The sequence below is a fragment of the Pristis pectinata genome, chromosome 8 (assembly GCF_009764475.1).
Source record: "Pristis pectinata isolate sPriPec2 chromosome 8, sPriPec2.1.pri, whole genome shotgun sequence".
Classification (NCBI taxonomy): domain Eukaryota; kingdom Metazoa; phylum Chordata; class Chondrichthyes; order Rhinopristiformes; family Pristidae; genus Pristis; species Pristis pectinata.
In genome coordinates, this window is record NC_067412.1 from 46,578,709 (window position 1) to 46,596,896 (window position 18,188).

The 18,188-nt window shown below is 40.4% G+C and overlaps 1 protein-coding gene across 4 annotated transcripts in view; it reads right to left on the reverse strand.

Moving 5' to 3' along the window:
* Positions 1 to 1,841: 1,841 nt before the first annotated feature.
* Positions 1,842 to 18,188, reverse strand: part of brwd3 (bromodomain and WD repeat domain containing 3) — a 134,454-nt gene continuing 118,107 nt past the window's right edge. For all 4 annotated transcript variants that reach the window (XM_052021145.1, XM_052021144.1, XM_052021146.1 and 1 more), the window contains 4 exons: positions 17,177 to 17,523; positions 15,975 to 16,066; positions 11,718 to 11,876; positions 1,842 to 4,928 (listed from right to left, as the gene is read on the reverse strand). In XM_052021145.1, the coding sequence (XP_051877105.1) occupies positions 4,330 to 4,928; positions 11,718 to 11,876; positions 15,975 to 16,066; positions 17,177 to 17,523 (1,197 nt within the window). In that variant the 3' untranslated portion in view covers positions 1,842 to 4,329. The remainder of the gene's footprint in view (positions 4,929 to 11,717; positions 11,877 to 15,974; positions 16,067 to 17,176; positions 17,524 to 18,188) is intronic.

An 18,188-nucleotide genomic window follows, 5' to 3' on the forward strand; every position in this document is an offset into this window, starting at 1 on the left:
TGATGGTGGTGGAAGGAAAACCCCGTTTACTGAAAACAGAGGACATCTCTGATATCCTGAAATGGAAAGCCTCATCATGGGAACAGATGTAGCAGAGGCACTGTGAGAAGGGGATGGCATCCTTGCAAGTGACTGGGTGGGAAGAGGTGTAGTCATGGTGACTGTGGGGGGTCTTCTTGCTTTGCCCCCCCTCCCACCTGGACTTGCCTATCACCTGCCTGCATGTACTCCTCCCCCTCCCTTCTTATTCCAGCTTCTGCCCTCTTCCTCTCCAGTCCTGATTAAGGGTCTCGACCCAAAACATCGACTGTTTGTTTCTCTCCATATATGCTGCCTGACCTGCTGAGATCCTCCAGCAGTTTGTGTCTGTTGCTCCAGATTCCAGCATCTGCAGAATCTCATGTCTCAGGTAAGCTTCAAGGGAGCTCAGCCAACAGAACTAAGTGGCTTCAGAGTGTGTACAGGAACAAGGGGCCCAGCAAATGGGGAGGGAAGGTAGTATCAGGGCCCCATGAATGGAACCAAGGCCCTAGCAAGTGGGAGAGTGGAACTGGGGCCTGGAATGCAGAAAGGAAGTGCAGAAAACATCATCTGATGAGCCTGATGCCGAACCACTGGGTTTTCCCAATTGTCGGACAGCACATTACTGGAGTTTTATTGTATTATTTTCTAAATGTCTGGACACCACTTTTTTTTTTAAATAGATTTCTGTGCTTTCCCCAAATACCACTGTCAGGTTTTAGCTCTCCCTTTAAATAAAGGCATCTCATTCTCTACCTTCAGTCTGTAGGAACAAGTCCAGAATCTGTCCAGTTTTGGAAGCTGACAGGCCATTCTCTATAGTCCAAACCCTGGGATGTGGATCATCAGATTCTTGGGATTTATAAGACTTCAGTCTCTAGTAATTTATTTTTAAACTAATACAATTTATTTTCTTTCCTTATTCCCACTGGTTCTCCTGTATTTCTGGGTGATTGTTGTTTTCTACCATGAAGACAGACAAATTATTTAATTCTTCTGCCATTTCCTTATTCTCCATTATAAATTTTCCCATTTCTGCCTGTGAGTGACCCATATTTGTCTTCACTGGTTTTCGTTTTAAAATCTTATCAAAGCTCTTAAGTCTGTTGAGTCTGAACTAAGTCTGTACACTAGTTTGGTCTCAGTCTATTTTCCCTTTCTTTACCAATATCTTGGTCATGCCAAGATCTCATTCCTCAGGCCAAATGCTTTTTCTAGAAATTTTAGACCTTTCCTTTGATTTAATTAGTACTAATGCATTGTTGAACCACTTTTCCTGTGTACACCTTAAAGGAATGTATATATGTTGCAAATCATGTATTACTTATTTAGATACCAGCCATACCCTCTGTCCAATGTCATTACTTTTACGGGTCTACCACTGCCAACCTACCTTCACTTGTTCACAATTCCCTTTGTTAAGATTAAAAACCCAGTGTTCCAGATTGAACTACTTCACTTTTAAAGTTAATGAAGCAAATGTATTATTAGATATCGTGACCTTTCCTTTCTCATTGTGGAGTATGAGATCTAAAGCATCCTGTTCCCTGGTCAGTTCCTCAATCAGATTCCCATTTTCTGGAGTTCTATATTTTCCACCCAAAACTCCACCTCCTTCCAGTCTACATAATGTGCCCTCCTACCATCCAGACTAAGAGTATGAAATTAGTTCACGGAGCACGAGAGCAAAACTAATCAACAACTGAGACTAATAAGATGTCCTCAAAGTCGCTAGAAAAAAATTAATAAATTAAGTCACTTTAGGGAAAAGCATTTCACAAAGAACACACCATTATAAAACAGGTGTAGTAACTATTTTATAAACAAAAAGCTTACATATGTACACTTTTTACAGTACAAAAATTGTCAAATGTAACTCACAGTATATCTTTGCATATCAACATTACATTTGGTCTGCCTAAGTGGCAAGAAAAATCCCTGAAATGCTGACTTCTTAAAATAGATTTATGCTTACATATATAAAAAAAGGACTGCCACCAAGGTTAAGGATTTGGTGAAATGTTGTCTATTTAAAGTCAATTTATTGATACAATCTGGTCCATTTTTTAAGCCACATACCTGGAAGATTTTGGTTTAAGTCGACAGCAACAACTGAAAGTGGATCGTACATTGTTTCTTCAGTAATTGTAACTGCATGATTTAATGGAGGGAAGATGAAGCACACAGTACCTTCCTACCATGAAATCTTTGGACAAGAATTAATAAGGCATTTCACTAGAGTTGCACTTCAGTATTTGCTGAGTAAGAATATATTCTTTTTAAATGCATTTCAATACAATTCAAAGTTTGATTGTGCAGCCATGATTAGAGCATTTACAAAACACCCAGATTGGTTTACAAAGATTTGCATAATCTATATAAAATAACAGAAACAATGAGTTCAATGTACATTTTCTGTAGAAAAATAAACAGGACTCCAGATTTTCCTGTACAACTCCAAGTATAGATGTCCTCATTCCTCAAGCAACTTTAGTGAAACACTTTAAATCAGAAGTAGTTTTATAGCACCTCCATAATGCTAATCTCATACCTGGGGAGTGTAGGGGAGAAATGGTGGTGTTGGAGGGCAGAGTGGGGGTCAAGTTTGGAGGAAACTTAAATAGTATAAGTTGGTTAAAAATTAATTAATATACATTAATAATACTGATTTTCTCAGAAAATCTTATAATCATACTCTCCCCCTCCCCCCACCCCACTGAACACTGTGTACCAGATCTCCTTGTATATAAACCACCTAGTGTTTCATATATCGATCACTGAGTAAGTAAATGCATGTGAACAGAAAGTTGTGAATTAAATGTGGACAGAAGCCATCCATAAAATAATGGTTTAAAGAGTATATAGCTTTGTCGTTGAAAAAGGGGCAGCATCTCATTTTCTTTCATGTTAGGATTCCTGCAGCGTGAATAAAATGTCATTTTCAAGACACTACGCAAAATCAAAGTCTAATTTGTCATGTAATTCCAACAGTCTGAAATTAAATTCTCATTTAAATTTCGGATTTGCTAAATGGCATCATCTCCCTAGGAAGGATTAGAGGGGAGTGAAAGGGAACTAGACAGCAAAAGACCCAAAAAGAGTAACAGAGGCATTAAAGCGGCACCCCAAATTATCTTATGCCTATAGTTAACCTGCAAACAAAATGTATAGCAACTTGACAAATTCTGACTTGATACAAGAAACTGTCCCAGAGCAATGTTATTGGCTATCGTCTAATACCTTTTGGTGGTTCCAGCTTCTAGTTGGATTAACTCAATAATGCAGATACTCTAATTAACTAGTTATATTAAGCTAGGTGTCTCTTTTCCAAACAAGAAATGATCAAGGAGAGGCATTGTTTGCAGCAACAAAATCATCTGCAAAACATGATTATCTTAAATTTCTTTGATGAAGGAAGGCAATATAGTACTGTTTAGTAGAAATGACCATTAAAATGGAAAGATTTTAAAAACCAAAACAAAAATGAAAAAGGATCAATTTTAAATGTCTCAGTTCTTTGTGGGTGTAAACATTTGAAAATCAAATCAAACAGCTTTGAAGTTCATATTCCTCAACTTGTCCAAAATTAATGCAAAATGCTATGAAATATCACTCATACATAAATTAAACACATTTACAAAGGCACCACTCATTATTTGCTCATTATCTCTATCACTGGAAGACAAAATACAAAAGGGAATGCAAAAGTAATCTTCAAACTAAAAACAGGTTAGCACACAATATATATTACAATTCATTAACAAATCAAAATAAAACAAAGCCAGTGCAGATCAAATAAGCTGTAATCTTAATTAGTGAAAGGGATAAGTCATATTGTAAACTTTTAATAGCTGCCATTGACACTGGAAGAATTGTGCAAAAATTAGTACATGCTTATTATTGTATGTGGAGAAGTTATGGCCAGAATTTAACTAAACTCTGCCATGTGTTTGGTTGATAAATAGGATTCAGAAACACTGTCCAGGTTTGCTAAAAGTTGCAATGGTAGATAGGCAGAAGTGTAACTGTTGTTGACTTTAGGACCCTGATGCACAGTGATAATTTCCAATGCATTAAGGATATACTGTATCTGAGGTTGGATTGAGCAGTCAGTAAGCATCGGTTTTGGAAGACCGAAGTGCATTTTGATGACTGGATAAGCACCATTACAAAAAAAAAATAGTGTGAACATTACCCTCACCACCCACCCAACAAACCCCACCCCACATAAATTAGTAAAAATAATGTGCATATCAAATCCCTGCAGTATAAATAAATTTCATCTTAAAACGTTCTCTCGTTTAACAATCAGTGACTCCATCCCATCAGGTGACTTGCCTTAGCCTTTTCTGTCATTCGCCGCATTCTTCCTGATCTTGATGTGCCAAGATTTAGGGGCTCATCAGTTGGTACAAACCCATCATCAGAATCGTCATTATATAAAACAGTCCTTCTGCCTTGGTTTCTAGTTCTAATTGTGGAACATTTATTTAATCGATCAACACACAATTCATCTTCATCAAACCAATCGTCCAGCAGTCGTGCCCGTTTATATTTGTTTGTTGGTGTGGTAAATTTGAAGCCTTTCCTCCTCCTCCTCCTCCTTTTTCTTCTTACTCCTACTCTGCTTTTTATATTGCCTTTCCCTGTCGCCTTTCTTCTCACAACCTTGCTGTAATCGTGATCTCCTTCAACATGATCTTTATCAGCCCCTGAAATGGATTCTGGTCCACATTCAGATTCTGGGCCAGATTTGGCTGATGCATCATTGTCTAGTTGTGCAGCATCATCCATCTCCTCTTGGTTTGTATTCTCCAAATCACTTTCTTCCGAGTCACTCATCAACTTTCTTTTAGTAGAAGTACGTATTTCATGACCATTAACTAAAGGACCATTGGATGATTGATCTGAAAAGGAAACAAAGTAATTGTAAACTAGTATAGCTACTCAACTTTAATGTTTTCCATGCCTTTAACCTCTACAAAAGACTAGCTCTGATGTTAAAGCACTACTTTTCATGCAAATTGATGTGATATAGGGTGTCATGTCCCTTGGATAAATAAATCCATGAAGCTTAATTCAAATAATATGAATGCCCTAATGCTTTGCAATCTTAGTAGACTGCCATTCTCTGATTCTCAGACAATTCTCTGATAGATTATTGACTGAGAAATATAGCCCATAAGACAATTTTATTAAGATTGAACTGAAGAAAACAGTTCGGAGGATGTCCTAATTTTTAAACTAGTAATTTAAACTATTTTCAAAAGTACTTTGAAACTTGGAACATCTTTGGAAAAGAGCTTGTAAGTGAACAGAGATCTGTCATTCTTGCTGATTAAAACCGAATGATTAAGCAGAGGTGATAGTGTCTTTAATTATAGAAAATTTAAGATAACGGAACCCCCTTTAGCCTTGTGTCCACACCATGCACAAAACTACCCAACCTCATCCCACCTACCAGCAGTAGGTCCACAGCCTGCAAGTCACATCCAGGCACTTACTAAACGTGGTGAATACCACCCTTTTAAGCAATGTGTTGCAGACCTCTACAACCTCCCCTCTATTCCTTTTATCAAATAGTTAAGGGAAATAGATTCCTCCTATTTACTCTATCTAGGCTTCTCAATTTTCTACATCTTGATTAAATCTCCCCTCCGCCACCTATGCTTCAAAATTACCAACCAATCTGATTTTTCCTCATGGCTAAAACTTTCCTGTCCTGGCAACATCTTCATAAATCTCTTCTGCTTCCTGTCCAATGTAATCGAGTCTTTCATGGAGTGTGATGACAATAACTGCACATAATATTCATGCCATGGTCTAACAATTCCAGTTCAACCTTCCTGCTCTTAAGGTTTATGCCTTGGCTAATAATGGAAGCATCCCTTTTGCCTTTTTAACCACATACCTACCTTCCAGCTACCTTTAAGTATCTATGGATATAGATATCCTCCCATTTATTGAGTATTAGTATGGGAAAAGTAGCCCACAGTGCATCAGATGGATGCACTTAAACAAGCTGAGCCAGAAGAGATAAAGCAGAGAAAATTTGGGTTTTATTTAGTAATTGCTAACAAGCAATTGGAAAATTAAATTATGATTGGGCAGAGTCAATGTGGTTTTATGAAAGGAAAATCATGTTTGGCTAATCCAAGATAACTTTTTTTTGAGAATGCAGCTAGAATTACTATTAACAAAGGACAAATAGGGTAGGAATAAGTGGGGTCACTTTCAGATTGGGAGACTGTTACCAGTGGAGTGTACAAGCTTTCTAGCACACAAGCATTTACAATCTGTACAGATATCTTCAGATGAATGGCTGATTTACAGCTGACAAAGAGCCAGTTCGTCTGAACTATCAGTGGCAGTGCCCACCATCAGCAACAGTGACTGCCAGTGCTTCAGATCAGAGGGTGGGCCGCTCAGCAAAGGTTCACGCCAATCACTGACCTTCCAACCATCTGCTCACTGGTGAAGCTGGTCCCTTGCTGAGCAGCAGGGAGCCAGAACCTCAGCAGACAACTTTTGGTTCCAGCAGTGGAGGCTCTGCTGAGATCCTTCAGCATACCTGGACCATTGAATGGTAGAAGGCCTCTGGCTGAGATGGACCCTGGGAAGGGGAAGGGTCTCTGGCTTAGGTAGAGACTTAGAAGTGAGAGGTAAGTGAAGAAGGGACATGAGCATTTAGCATTGCTAAACTATTTCTACTTAAAATGAAAGTGTTTTGCCTGAGGATATCATGGCTGTTGCAATGGTAGATAGGCAGCAGGTAGGTACATGATGTATCAACATGGGACAGAAAGACAGATCGGGAAAAAAAAGGAAAGACTAGTCAACCCAACTGATAAAAAGTGATTGTGGAGTTGAGAACCTTGTGGTGATACTTCTTTTAATGTTGACTGCTGCTTGAGTGGTTGAACAGTTAAATTATGTGGCAGATCATGGTTAACATAATATTGTAAAGATACATCAGACATTACTTGTTTCCAGCCAAAGCTCTGGTCACCCAGAGGTCTGTCATAAAAGTAGAATGTGTGGAAATCAAGTAATTTGACTCTTATTTTACACTAACGCTTCACTTCTTTCTATTTATATCTGCAGGTCCTAATTTTATTGGATAACTGTGAAGTCATTGATAAGGAACGTTGGTGGCTGTTGACAAAAGTCAAATTTGGAGCACGTGCTAGCTATCAGAGGCAGATATGGCAAAAACCTCTGGATGTCAGTCCTTGCATTGTCATATGGAGACAAAAGACTGCAGATGCTGAAATCTGGAGCAACACACAAAAAGCTGGAGGAGCTCATCAGGTCAGGCAGCATCTATGGAGGGAAACGGACAGTTGACATTTCAGGTCCAGAAGAAGGGTCTCAACCCAAAACATCAACTGTCCAATTTCCTCCATTGATGCTGCCTGTCCCACTGAGTTCCTACAGCTTTTTGGTGTGTTGCTTGATTTGTCATAGTTAGCAGCATTTTACATACAGAGTTTGAAGGCACCCCATTGAATGCAACTGCAATTTTTGAATGTTCTACTCTACTCCTCTCCCCAGCTCCCTGTTCCTGCAAAAATCACTTTCCAACATATCCTTTTGGAGTTAGAGACCTTCAAGTAATTGCACACTTGTGGAAAAGCCAATCTTGAAAGTAGAAAAGATTTCAGAACAGAATACTGTATTTGTTGATTTAAAGGTGATTTCTTACTTTTTATTATATTTTGGTATAGTTTTAAATTTGTCATGTACAATCACATTTAATGCTACTGCCTTGGAAATAATAAAAGGGAATTCATTGTGCCAGGTGTTGCATGCAAAGTTGGAAAAAACTTTGTTGGGGTTTGCTACTTGGCTGGCATTACTAGCATGCACAAGGGTTGACAGGTTTGTGCAATACATTCCCTTCACATTTTAAAGAATATGTCTTACAGAAGAAGAGGAAGATAGAGAGGTAGAAGAGTTCAGGAAAGAGTCCACAGAAATCTGCTGTATGATTCTATGAAATCCAAATACATTTGGACTGGAGAAGCTAAGTCTGTTTCCGCTGGAGTGATGAGGTTATGGGGACGTGATTGAGGTATACAAAATTGAGGGTATAGATAGGGTAGATTGCAGTAATCTTTTCCTCTATCAGAGGTGAATAAAACTAGAGGGCATAGATTTAGGGTAAGGGGTGAGAGGTGAAAAGGGGATCCAGGGAGCAGTGAGTACTTGGGTTGCACTGCCAGAGTGAATGGTGGAAGCAGAGTTGCTAACAATATTAAGTCTAGATGACTTCTTGAATCTCCTAGGCATTGAAGGCTATGGGCCAAATGCTGGAAGATGGGATTAATATGGATGGGTGCCCACTGGTTGATGTTGACGTGATGGGCTGAATGGCCTGTTTTCATGCTGTATGACTATGAAAGAAAAACCTTTCAAATGGGATGGAGAAACCCAAGTCAGAGAGGGACAAAGCTTTGCAGAGACTGGAAGAATGGATGGACTAGAGGAAAGGATGAAAGATCTTGCCTCACAAGCCTGATAGGGTTCTTTGAGGAGGTGACCAGGAAGATTGATGAGGGTAGTGCAGTGGTTGTGGTCTATATGGATTTTAGTAAGGCGTTTGATAAGGTTCCGCATGGTAGGCTTCTTCAGAAGGTCAGAGGCCAAGGGATCTCGGGAGGCTTGGCAGTGTGGATTCAGAATTAGCTTGCCTGTAAAAAGCAGAGGGCTGTGGAGGGAGTACATTCAGATCAGAGGGTTGCAACTAGTGGTGTCCCACAGGGATCAGTCCTGGGACCTCTACGCTTTGTGATATTTATTAATGACTTAGATGAGGGGGTGGAAGGGTGGGTTAGCAAGTTTTCAGATGACACAAAGATCGGTGGTGTTGTGGATAGTGTGGAGGGCTGTCGAAGCTTACACAAGGATATTGATAGGATGCAGAGCTGGGTTGACAAGTGGCAGATGGAGTTCAATCCAGAGAAGTGTGAGGTGGTACACTTTGGAAGGACAAACTCCAAGGTGGAGTACAACGTAAATGGCAGGATTCTGGGCAGTGTAGAGGAGCAGAGGGATCTGGGGGTTCATATCCACAGATCACTGAAAGTCACCTCACAGGTAGATAGGGTAGTTAAGAAAGCTTTCATAAATTGTGGGATCGAGTTTAAGAGCCGCGAAGTAATGTTGCAGCTTTACAAAACTCTGGTTAGACTACACTTGGAGTACTGTGTCCAGTTCTGGTCGCCTCATTATGGGAAGGATGTGGAGGTGTTGAAAAGGGTGCAGAGGAGATTTATCAGGATGCTGCCTGGATTAGAGATTATGGATTATGAGGAGAGACTAAAGGAGCTAGGGCTTTACTCATTGGAGGGAAGGAGGATGAGGGGAGACATGATAGAGGTATACAAGATATTAAGAGGAATAGATAGAGTGGACAGCCAGCGCCTCTTTCCCAGGGCACCAATGCTCAAAACAAGAGGACATGGCTTTAAAGTAATGGGTGGGAAGTTCAAGGGAGATGTCAGAGGGAGGTTGTTCACCCAGAGAGTGGTTGGTGCACGGAATGCGCTGCCTGGGTTGGTGGTGGAGGCTGATACATTGGACAAGTTCAAGAGATTGTTAGATAAGCATATGGAGGGATTTAAGATAGAGGGATATGTGGAAGGAAGGGGTTAGATAGTCTTAGGTGTGGTTTGAAGCACGGCACAACATGGTGGGCTGAAGGGCCTGTATTGTGCTGTATTGTTCTATGGTTTTATAATTCAAGAAAGAATACAAAAACAAGCATGCTTCGTTTTAAATTTGAGACACTGAGAACTAGGAGCCAAAAATGGTTGTAAGATACTGATTTGGAAAAGAATAGGATATAGATATCAAAATTTAAGTTAAATTTAAAAGAGGGTGCAGGGAGGCTGTCTAGAAGATATATAAAAAAAATATCAAAATCCAAAAGTGGGGGTAAATTCAAAATTGTGACTAATAATATCAACAGGGAAAAAGAGGCAAATGTCATCAATACATCTGAAAAGAAGTGAAATATGTACATGAAAGAGAAAGGCAAAAGGATATATTGAGACACAAGCGATTCAGCAGATGCTGGAATGTGGAGCCACACACCAGCCTTCTGGCTTCTGCCCTCTTCCTTTCCAGTCCTGATGAAGGGTCTCAACCTGAAACTTCGACTCTATTTCTCTCCACAGATGCTGCCTGACCTGCTGAGTTCCTCTAGCATTTTGTGTGTGTTGCAAAAGGATATATTGATAAGGTTGGATGAAACAAGGTAAGAAAAAGTACATAGCACTTAATTAACAGTTGGGCTGTAGAGCTATCGACCCGTTTGGTATGACAGATTTTATATTACAAGCATCAGCATATTTCATTCTTGTTACAAGACATGCAGAGTTTAACTTCAAAGGCCTGCTAACAAAATAAATTGTACATGTGCATGATCATCCACAAGATTTTGCAGGCTACTCTGCAGAGACTCTAGTGACTCTGTGGATGATTCTTTACGTATAAGAATCCATTCCTTTTCCACAGATGTCCATCAGTTACAGAGAATTGCTCAAGCCCCTTGTGTGCCAGTGCCTCAAGTATAATATTTACTCAACTGCTGCTGTGAAGACTGAGTCTCAATCTTAGAACCATAGAACAATACAGCACAATACAGGCCCTTCGGCCCACCATGTTGTGCTGACCTTTAAACCATGCCTAATACTATCTAACGCCTTCCTCCTACATATCCCCCTATTCTAAATTCCTCCATATGCTTATCTTGAACTTGACCAATGTATCTGCCTCCACCACTACCCCAGGCATCGCATTCCATGCACCAACCACTCTCTGGGTGAAAAACCTTCCTCTGATATCTCCCTTGAACTTCCCACCCATTACTTTAAAGCCATGCCCTCTTGTATTGAGCACTGGTGCCCTGGGAAAGAGGTGCTGGCTGTCTACTTTATCTATTCCTCTTAATATTTTGTATACCTCTATCAAGTCTCCTCTCATCCTCCTCCTCTCCAAAGAGTAAAGCCCTAGCTCCCTTAGTCTCTCCTCATAATCCATACTCTCCAATCCAGGCAGCATCCTGGTAAATCTCCTCTGCACCCTTTCCAATCTTGAAAATTATTTCTTATCTGGCTTGAGCATGTTGAGTGAGTGGACAGAGTCCTAAAGCAAAGTTACAAACTTAACTGCTGACTAGAGATCTGCTCTCATACCACTGAGAAGACAATGTTGAGGGCCAAGAGTGGATCGCACCTAAATCAAGGCTACAATCTTAGAACAATGTCCAGTTCAACCTCTATTCAACATTTAGATGCATGTAATCCTTTAAACTAGGTATTCTTTAAAATAGAAAGGACAAGTCAATCACAAAAGAATTATTTTGTGGAGCAGAGCAACAACCAACAAAATATAGGCCCCAAAGACAAATGTAATTTTTAAAAAATTCTTATCAAATTATACAAAAGTACAGTGACACACAGTGAAGATGGTTCCATTTTAGCTCATGCTGTGCCTATTTTCCTGCATTACATAGTGACTCTTGGCTAGGAGCATATTGGAGAAAGGGACTGGGATTCCTGCAATAAATGGCAACATGTGCTGTTTTGAGGTAGAGAGCATTAGATGCTTCTAATTTCCTTCTTTCATTCACAAGACATGCCTGCACAATAGAAGTGCTTCAACTTTAAGACAGATTTATTTTCCATTACCTTGCTTTATTGGTGTAGCTGTGTTCCTCGTTATGCTTATACTTTCAGGCTCTGAATCACTTTCAATCCTATTCTGCGAATCCCACTCAGGAAGTGGTAATGCCTGTGGATGCTTAATCTCAATATTCAATTGTCCTGAAAGTTCATCTGTTTCCAAAGCTGAAAAATTAAAACAGATCAGAGAGGCTATATATTTGCATGTGCAGCTATCAGGCTTCAATGCTAAAGAGAGGAACAAAAATAATGTCTACAGCCCTGTCCATGTTAATCCTCTGTCAGCTCTTCAAAGAGATTCAAATTCATGAGATGCGATTTCCCATGCTGCCGATCCCTCATCAGTCTATGCCTTTCTAAATGCAAATACACCCTGTATTTAAGTCACCGGAGTCAAGGGCATGGCAGGGTCAAAGAACAGCAGCTCCCGCCAGCAAGCGCTGGCGGGACAAGAAGGTTCTGCAGCCTCCCGCAGTGCCAGACCTCCAGTGCCAGAATACACTAAATACACTCTCTGAATTCCTTCCAGTAACTACCAAACCTGTGGCTAACAAAATCTCTACTGGGGCATAGGTTTAAGGTGAGAGGGGGAAAGATTTAAAATGTATCTGAGGGGCAAGTTTTTCCACAGAGAGGGTAGTGGGTATATGGAATGAGCTGCCAGAGGTGGTGGTAGAGGTAAATGCAACTACAACTTTTAAAAAACATTTGGACAATTACATGGATAGGAAAGGTTTTGAGAGATATGGGCCAAATGCAGTCAAGCGGGTTTATCTTAGAAAGGCATCTTGGTCAGTATGGATGAGTTGGGTCAAAGGGCTCGTTTTGTGCTCTCTAACTATGAATGTCTGAGAACTTTTTGTGGTGAAAAAAAGTGCTAGTTTTGGATTTTCAGTAGGCAAACAGAACCCTGTGATTTCTGGGGTGATGTCTTTTTCTCACCAATAGAGCCGATCTCTTCTGCTTTTCCTCACTGTAAGAAAGCAATCTGGAGCTGGGTAGAATGGAACATCTATCGTAGCACTCACTTCTTTATTCTGCTGATGGATCAAAGCATCTCTGCAGTCTCCCACAATTCTACTGGATATCAGAGTTCTAGGATTTTGGCTGAATGATGGAGGAGCAGCAATACTTTTTTAGATCAAGGAACTGAGTATTATGGAAGTGGAAGTGTTCCAATGTGCTTGCTGCCCTTGACATTCCTGTGCTCGGATTTGAAACACATTTCTGGACTCATTTAGGCAGTGGAGGGTAATTCCTGACTTTTACTTTGAAGTTGGTGGAAAGACTTTGGTGTGGCAGGTTGGAAGTCACTTAGCATGGAATCCCTTGCTCTAGTACAAAGTCACTTACTATAGAAAGTCTTGCTCTTGTAGAAAGTCGCTTACCATAGAATGCCCTGCTCTTGTTGGAAGTCACTTACCATAGAATGCCCTGCTCTTGTAGCCACGATTAGCTTTCTGATGAATAGTGACCTCCAAGATATTGATGGTGGTAAATGTTACACCAGTTACTACCGAAGTTTGGATGTTGTCCAGATTTGCTGCAATGCAGTTAATGCTTTATTATCTAGGAACTGAGAATGGAATCTGAACACTTCTGGCCTTGTGGTGGAGGGTCGGCAGTGTTCTGGCTCCCTAATGCCAAAATTGGTTTTAATATAGCTTTAACCCAAAATGAGAGTCAATCTTACCTTGTTTTGGAACTCAACTTCCTTATTCAGGCTTGGGCTGAAACTGCAGCCAAGTCCAAACACGAATAGCTTTATAACTGTTTTGTATTGTTTGAGCCCAAACTCACTAGTAATGAAAAAGCACGCCTTTCTGGCCCAACTTTCCGCAATTCAGAGTCATACAGCATAGAAAGAGACCCGTCCTTCGTGACACTGCTGACAATTGATAGACAACTGAAGAAGCAGCAATTACCCACCTTTTTGTGGGCAATTTTCCACATTGTTGGATGAACTGTAGCTGCATTGCAAGTTTCCTACAGGAGCAACTAGTTCTACAGCCTAGGTCTTTAGCAGTGAAAACATGATGTCAGGGCCCACGGATGTTATGTTCAATATACTCAGCTTTTTTATTGATAGCACATGGAGTAAATCAAGTTGTCTAAAAGCTGATATGTGTGAAATCAAGAACCTCAGGAAAAGGCCAAGCAGGATCATGTTCCTCCAGCTACAATTTCCTCAGCCAGAGTCAATGGCTCCATACTTTCCTTGATTATGTCCGAATATGATACCTGGATCCATGCCAAGTAGTGTGCGTAATTTTATTCTTATTGCACTCTTTGTTGTAGTTAGAAATAACTGAGTGGCTTGTTATTTCAGAGCAAGTCAGAGGGTAGTTGAAAGTCAAACACAATGAATCATAGAGCTTTGGAGTTATACAGCATGAAAACATGCACTTTGGCCCAACTTGTCCATGCCGAACAAGGTGTCTTCCTGAGCTAGTTCCATTTGCGTGCATTTGATCCATATCAGCAAAGGAATAATATGTACAGTGGCAGCTCCACTTTCGAGCTTTTGAAGTGTAGCTCCCTGTAATATTTATACACAAGTGCTTATTAAATTCATTCAGCATGGAATTCATTTCCATTGGTTTTCATTTACAATATATCACTTCCCAAGCTTTCCCCTCTTTAAATAATTCTTTGGAGTTTTAGTCTCTTTAACATCTTTTGAGACCCATTTCTACTATTATCCTGCACTTCCTTTTTAAACCACTTACTCCACCACCAATGCACAGTAGCAGCAGTTTGTGCCATGGACAGATGCACTGCAGCAACTCACCAAGACTCCTTAGATAGCACCTTTCAAACCCACCACCTCTACCAGTTAAAAGGACAAGGACAGCAGAAGCATGGGAACACCCCCACCTGGAAGTTGCCCTCCAAGCCACACACCATCCTGGCTTGGAAATATATCACAGTTCCTTCACTGTCACTGGGTCAAAATTTTTCCATAATAGCATTGTGAGAATACCCAGACCTCAAGGACTGTAGCGGTTCAAGAAAGGAGGTCACCACCACCTTCTTAAGGGCAATTAGAGATAGACAATTAAATGCTGGCTCAGCCTGTGAAGCCCACATCCCTTGAATAAGATAAAAGGAAATAAACAGAGTCATTGTAGTATGAAAGCACATGGCTGTCACGTGACAGTAACAACACTGACCCCTCTGGTCAGAGGACAGCATTGCTTATCGGATCGGAAGTGACACCACTGTCAATCAAGGTTTGGTTCCACCTCACCCATCAGGTGTGGGCATAGGGATTGGCCTTGGAGAGCACCTTTGTTCCTGAACCTGTCTGACCAATGGCCCTGGTAAACACCTTTGTCCTTGACCTCCAAGCCATTGCCCTGTCTAAATTACCTGGCCGGGCTCCACCCAGCCTTCCAGCACTATAAAGGGTGTTGCACATTCCTGGCCCTTCCTCTTTCGACTTCCCCAGGAATAATGAGACAACGCTGCAGAGACCACTGGTAAGAGTGTGCACCACCACTTGGTTTGGGAGCGTCTTAGTCAGATTCCAGGGAGTGTTTGGGCCAATGCTTGTCTGGGTTAAGGAGTTCAGGCATTGAAGTGTTTATCCCTTGATGAGGTGTACCTTGTTTAGTGTGACAGTATCTCATCCTTGTTGCGATTCCCCCTCACGTTTGCGGTCTCCTGCCTGTGTGTGTGTGTGTGTGTGTGTGTGTGTGAGTCTGAGAGGGAGAGAGGGAGAGAGGGAGAGAGGGAGAGAGGGAGAGAGGGAGAGAGGGAGAGAGGGAGAGAGGGAGAGAGGGAGAGAGGGAGAGAGGGAGAGAGGGAGAGAGGGAGAGAGGGAGAGAGGGAGAGAGGGAGAGAGGGAGAGAGGGAGAGAGGGAGAGAGGGAGAGAGGGAGAGAGGGAGAGAGGGAGAGAGGGAGAGAGGGAGAGCATCCGTTCCCATTCATTCTGTCCCCACGTTTGCCTTTGAGATTAAACTATTCTTAAAATCCAAAGATTGTGTCCAGAGTCCTCCATCTTTAAGACAACAGTCATACAGCATGGAAACAGGCCCTTTGGCCGACTGAGTCCACAACCATCAAGCACCTACAGTTTTACTTCAAGGAATTAAAAGTGGGAGGGTAATAAAGTATTTTCAATATTAAACCTCCTAATTGTTTAACTAGCACTGATAAAATGAGGTTTTAGATTAGGCAAACTTCCTTCTTCAGAAAGTTACAAACTAATCATCCTCTGACTGTAGTAATCTATACATCTGAACAACTGCCACTCTCACCTGGAGATGATCTTGATGAAATAGTTCTTATTAAACAAGATGGTGAAGAAGTCAGGACTGTTTTAGGAGTGTTTGCTGGTTTGTGTTCTGGGCTAAAAGACAACAACAAAAAAAGTTTGTAAATTCCAGCAAAAATAAAAACTTCCAAAATTATTTTGTCCTCCATGAGGTATATGATGGAATGACAAAGCTTGTTAAGTATATTGAGTGTTTTTGCACCCTAATGGTTCAATCCAGCAGAATAAAATGAGAAATTTGCAATTAACATACCTGGACTCTTCTTCACTTCGCCAAAACTAAAATTGTCCCACAAGCGAACTTTACTGATGACATTATTGATACTTTTCAGTGATATACCACATCTAAAACCTGTAAGCCTTTACATACATTTACAAACAGCCCATGGGCTGCAACCAAAACATTCACATTTTAGCCACAGCTTTCAACTGCTGTCCTGGAAAAATCAGCAATCAAGGGCTTTGAATTTTATTAAAATAAAATCTAGATGATCCAATCTTAAATTATCTTCAATTTTAAAAAAAAATCCCCGATGCAAATTCAGAGCATCTCAGAAGTAGCCTTTCCAATATTAAAATACTAAAGATGGGAAACATACAAATGATGCTCAATCAACCCATGCCCATTACCTCTTTTGCTTCAAGACAAAATATTTTTCTCCAATAAACATTTACATTCAAAGGATGTTCATCCCAATAAACATATTTGAAAGCCAACTTTTTTTTTCTTCTGACAGATTCACAACAAAGTCAACCCAATATCTGAGAAGCAAGCATGGAGTCCACACCACTTTAACACAAGTCAAGGCCCAAGGGCATTGGCACTGCAAAAGACTAAGAGAACATTCATTGGGCAGGACGAGGAGGAATCTGTATATCACAGATAGCTGGGTAAATAGTTTTCTTCAAATGTTGGCATGAAGCAAACAATATAGTAACGGCTGTGTGTTATTTTCTGTTTCCAAAATTCAATTCCATTTCTACCTCACTGATTTCCTTCTCTCAATAGCCAAATTTAAAAATACCACTCTGCTGTGAAAAACAGTCATCAACCAAACATATGTACTTTTACTGTATTTGTCACATCAACTATACAAATATTTTGCTGTTTCTTCAGCAGCATAGATACATGCCACACAAAGCTTTTCCAACAAAAATTAAAGATAAATGCTTTCACTGTTTTACCTGGATGCATGGCTGCTGGACCGAGAACTGCTCTTACTTCTGGACCGAGAACTGCTCCTGCTTCTGGACCGAGAGCTACTTCTGGACTGAGAACTGCTTCTACTGCTGGACCGGGAAGATGTCTTGCTGCTAGACCGAGAACTGCCCTTACTGCTGGACCGAGAACTACTTTTGCTGCTGGACTGAGAACTGCTGCTGCTGCTGCTGCTGCTGCTTTTGAATCTTTTCCGATACTTCTGTCTTGGTTTGTTCTTCTTTTGGCACTTCAAGGCGAGCTTGTAGTCAGAGATTATTTTTTTAATTTGTGTTTCAAATAAGGCAGATAACCTGAGTGTCATGCTGTATATCTGCAACCACAACAATTGCACCAAGTAAGTAAGCATGTGCAACTGATAATTCATTCACACCAAAGTCAAAAATCTGTAGGTTAGATCCTGGCAGCATTTATGCTAAATGCAATTTGTTCCATTATTTTCAAACATTCAAGAAGTTTCATTAGTGCACTAGGACTGATATTACATTTTCTCTGTCACTGCTGCATTAGGTCAAGTTCGTGGATATATTAAAGACCATAATATAATGTCAGATCTTTCAATTTAAAAAAACTAGGATCAAAAATAAATTCTGTTTGATTGAGTTATTCAAAACCAATGAAAGCTCACACTTGATTTATAAGATGTGGAATATCTGAAAGAAGCTTTCGGAGCAGTAGTTCATTACAATATAGTCAATAAATTATATTAGCATAAGGTGATATTATCTCTTTATAACTTAAATAGAATAATTGTGTTCAATATGAAAATATGAGCTTTAACTGTTTATTTTCACCACAAAAATATAACCTTAAAAATTGTGCACTAGTTTTTTGATAACTGATCTCCCAATGAGGAACAGGTCAACAGTAGGTCCTGATGCAGGATTTCAACCTGAAACCACAACAATTACTTCTCCCCCACAGATGCTGCTCAGGCCGCTGAGTTCCTCAGTTGGTAGGTCAACAAACAGCAAATCG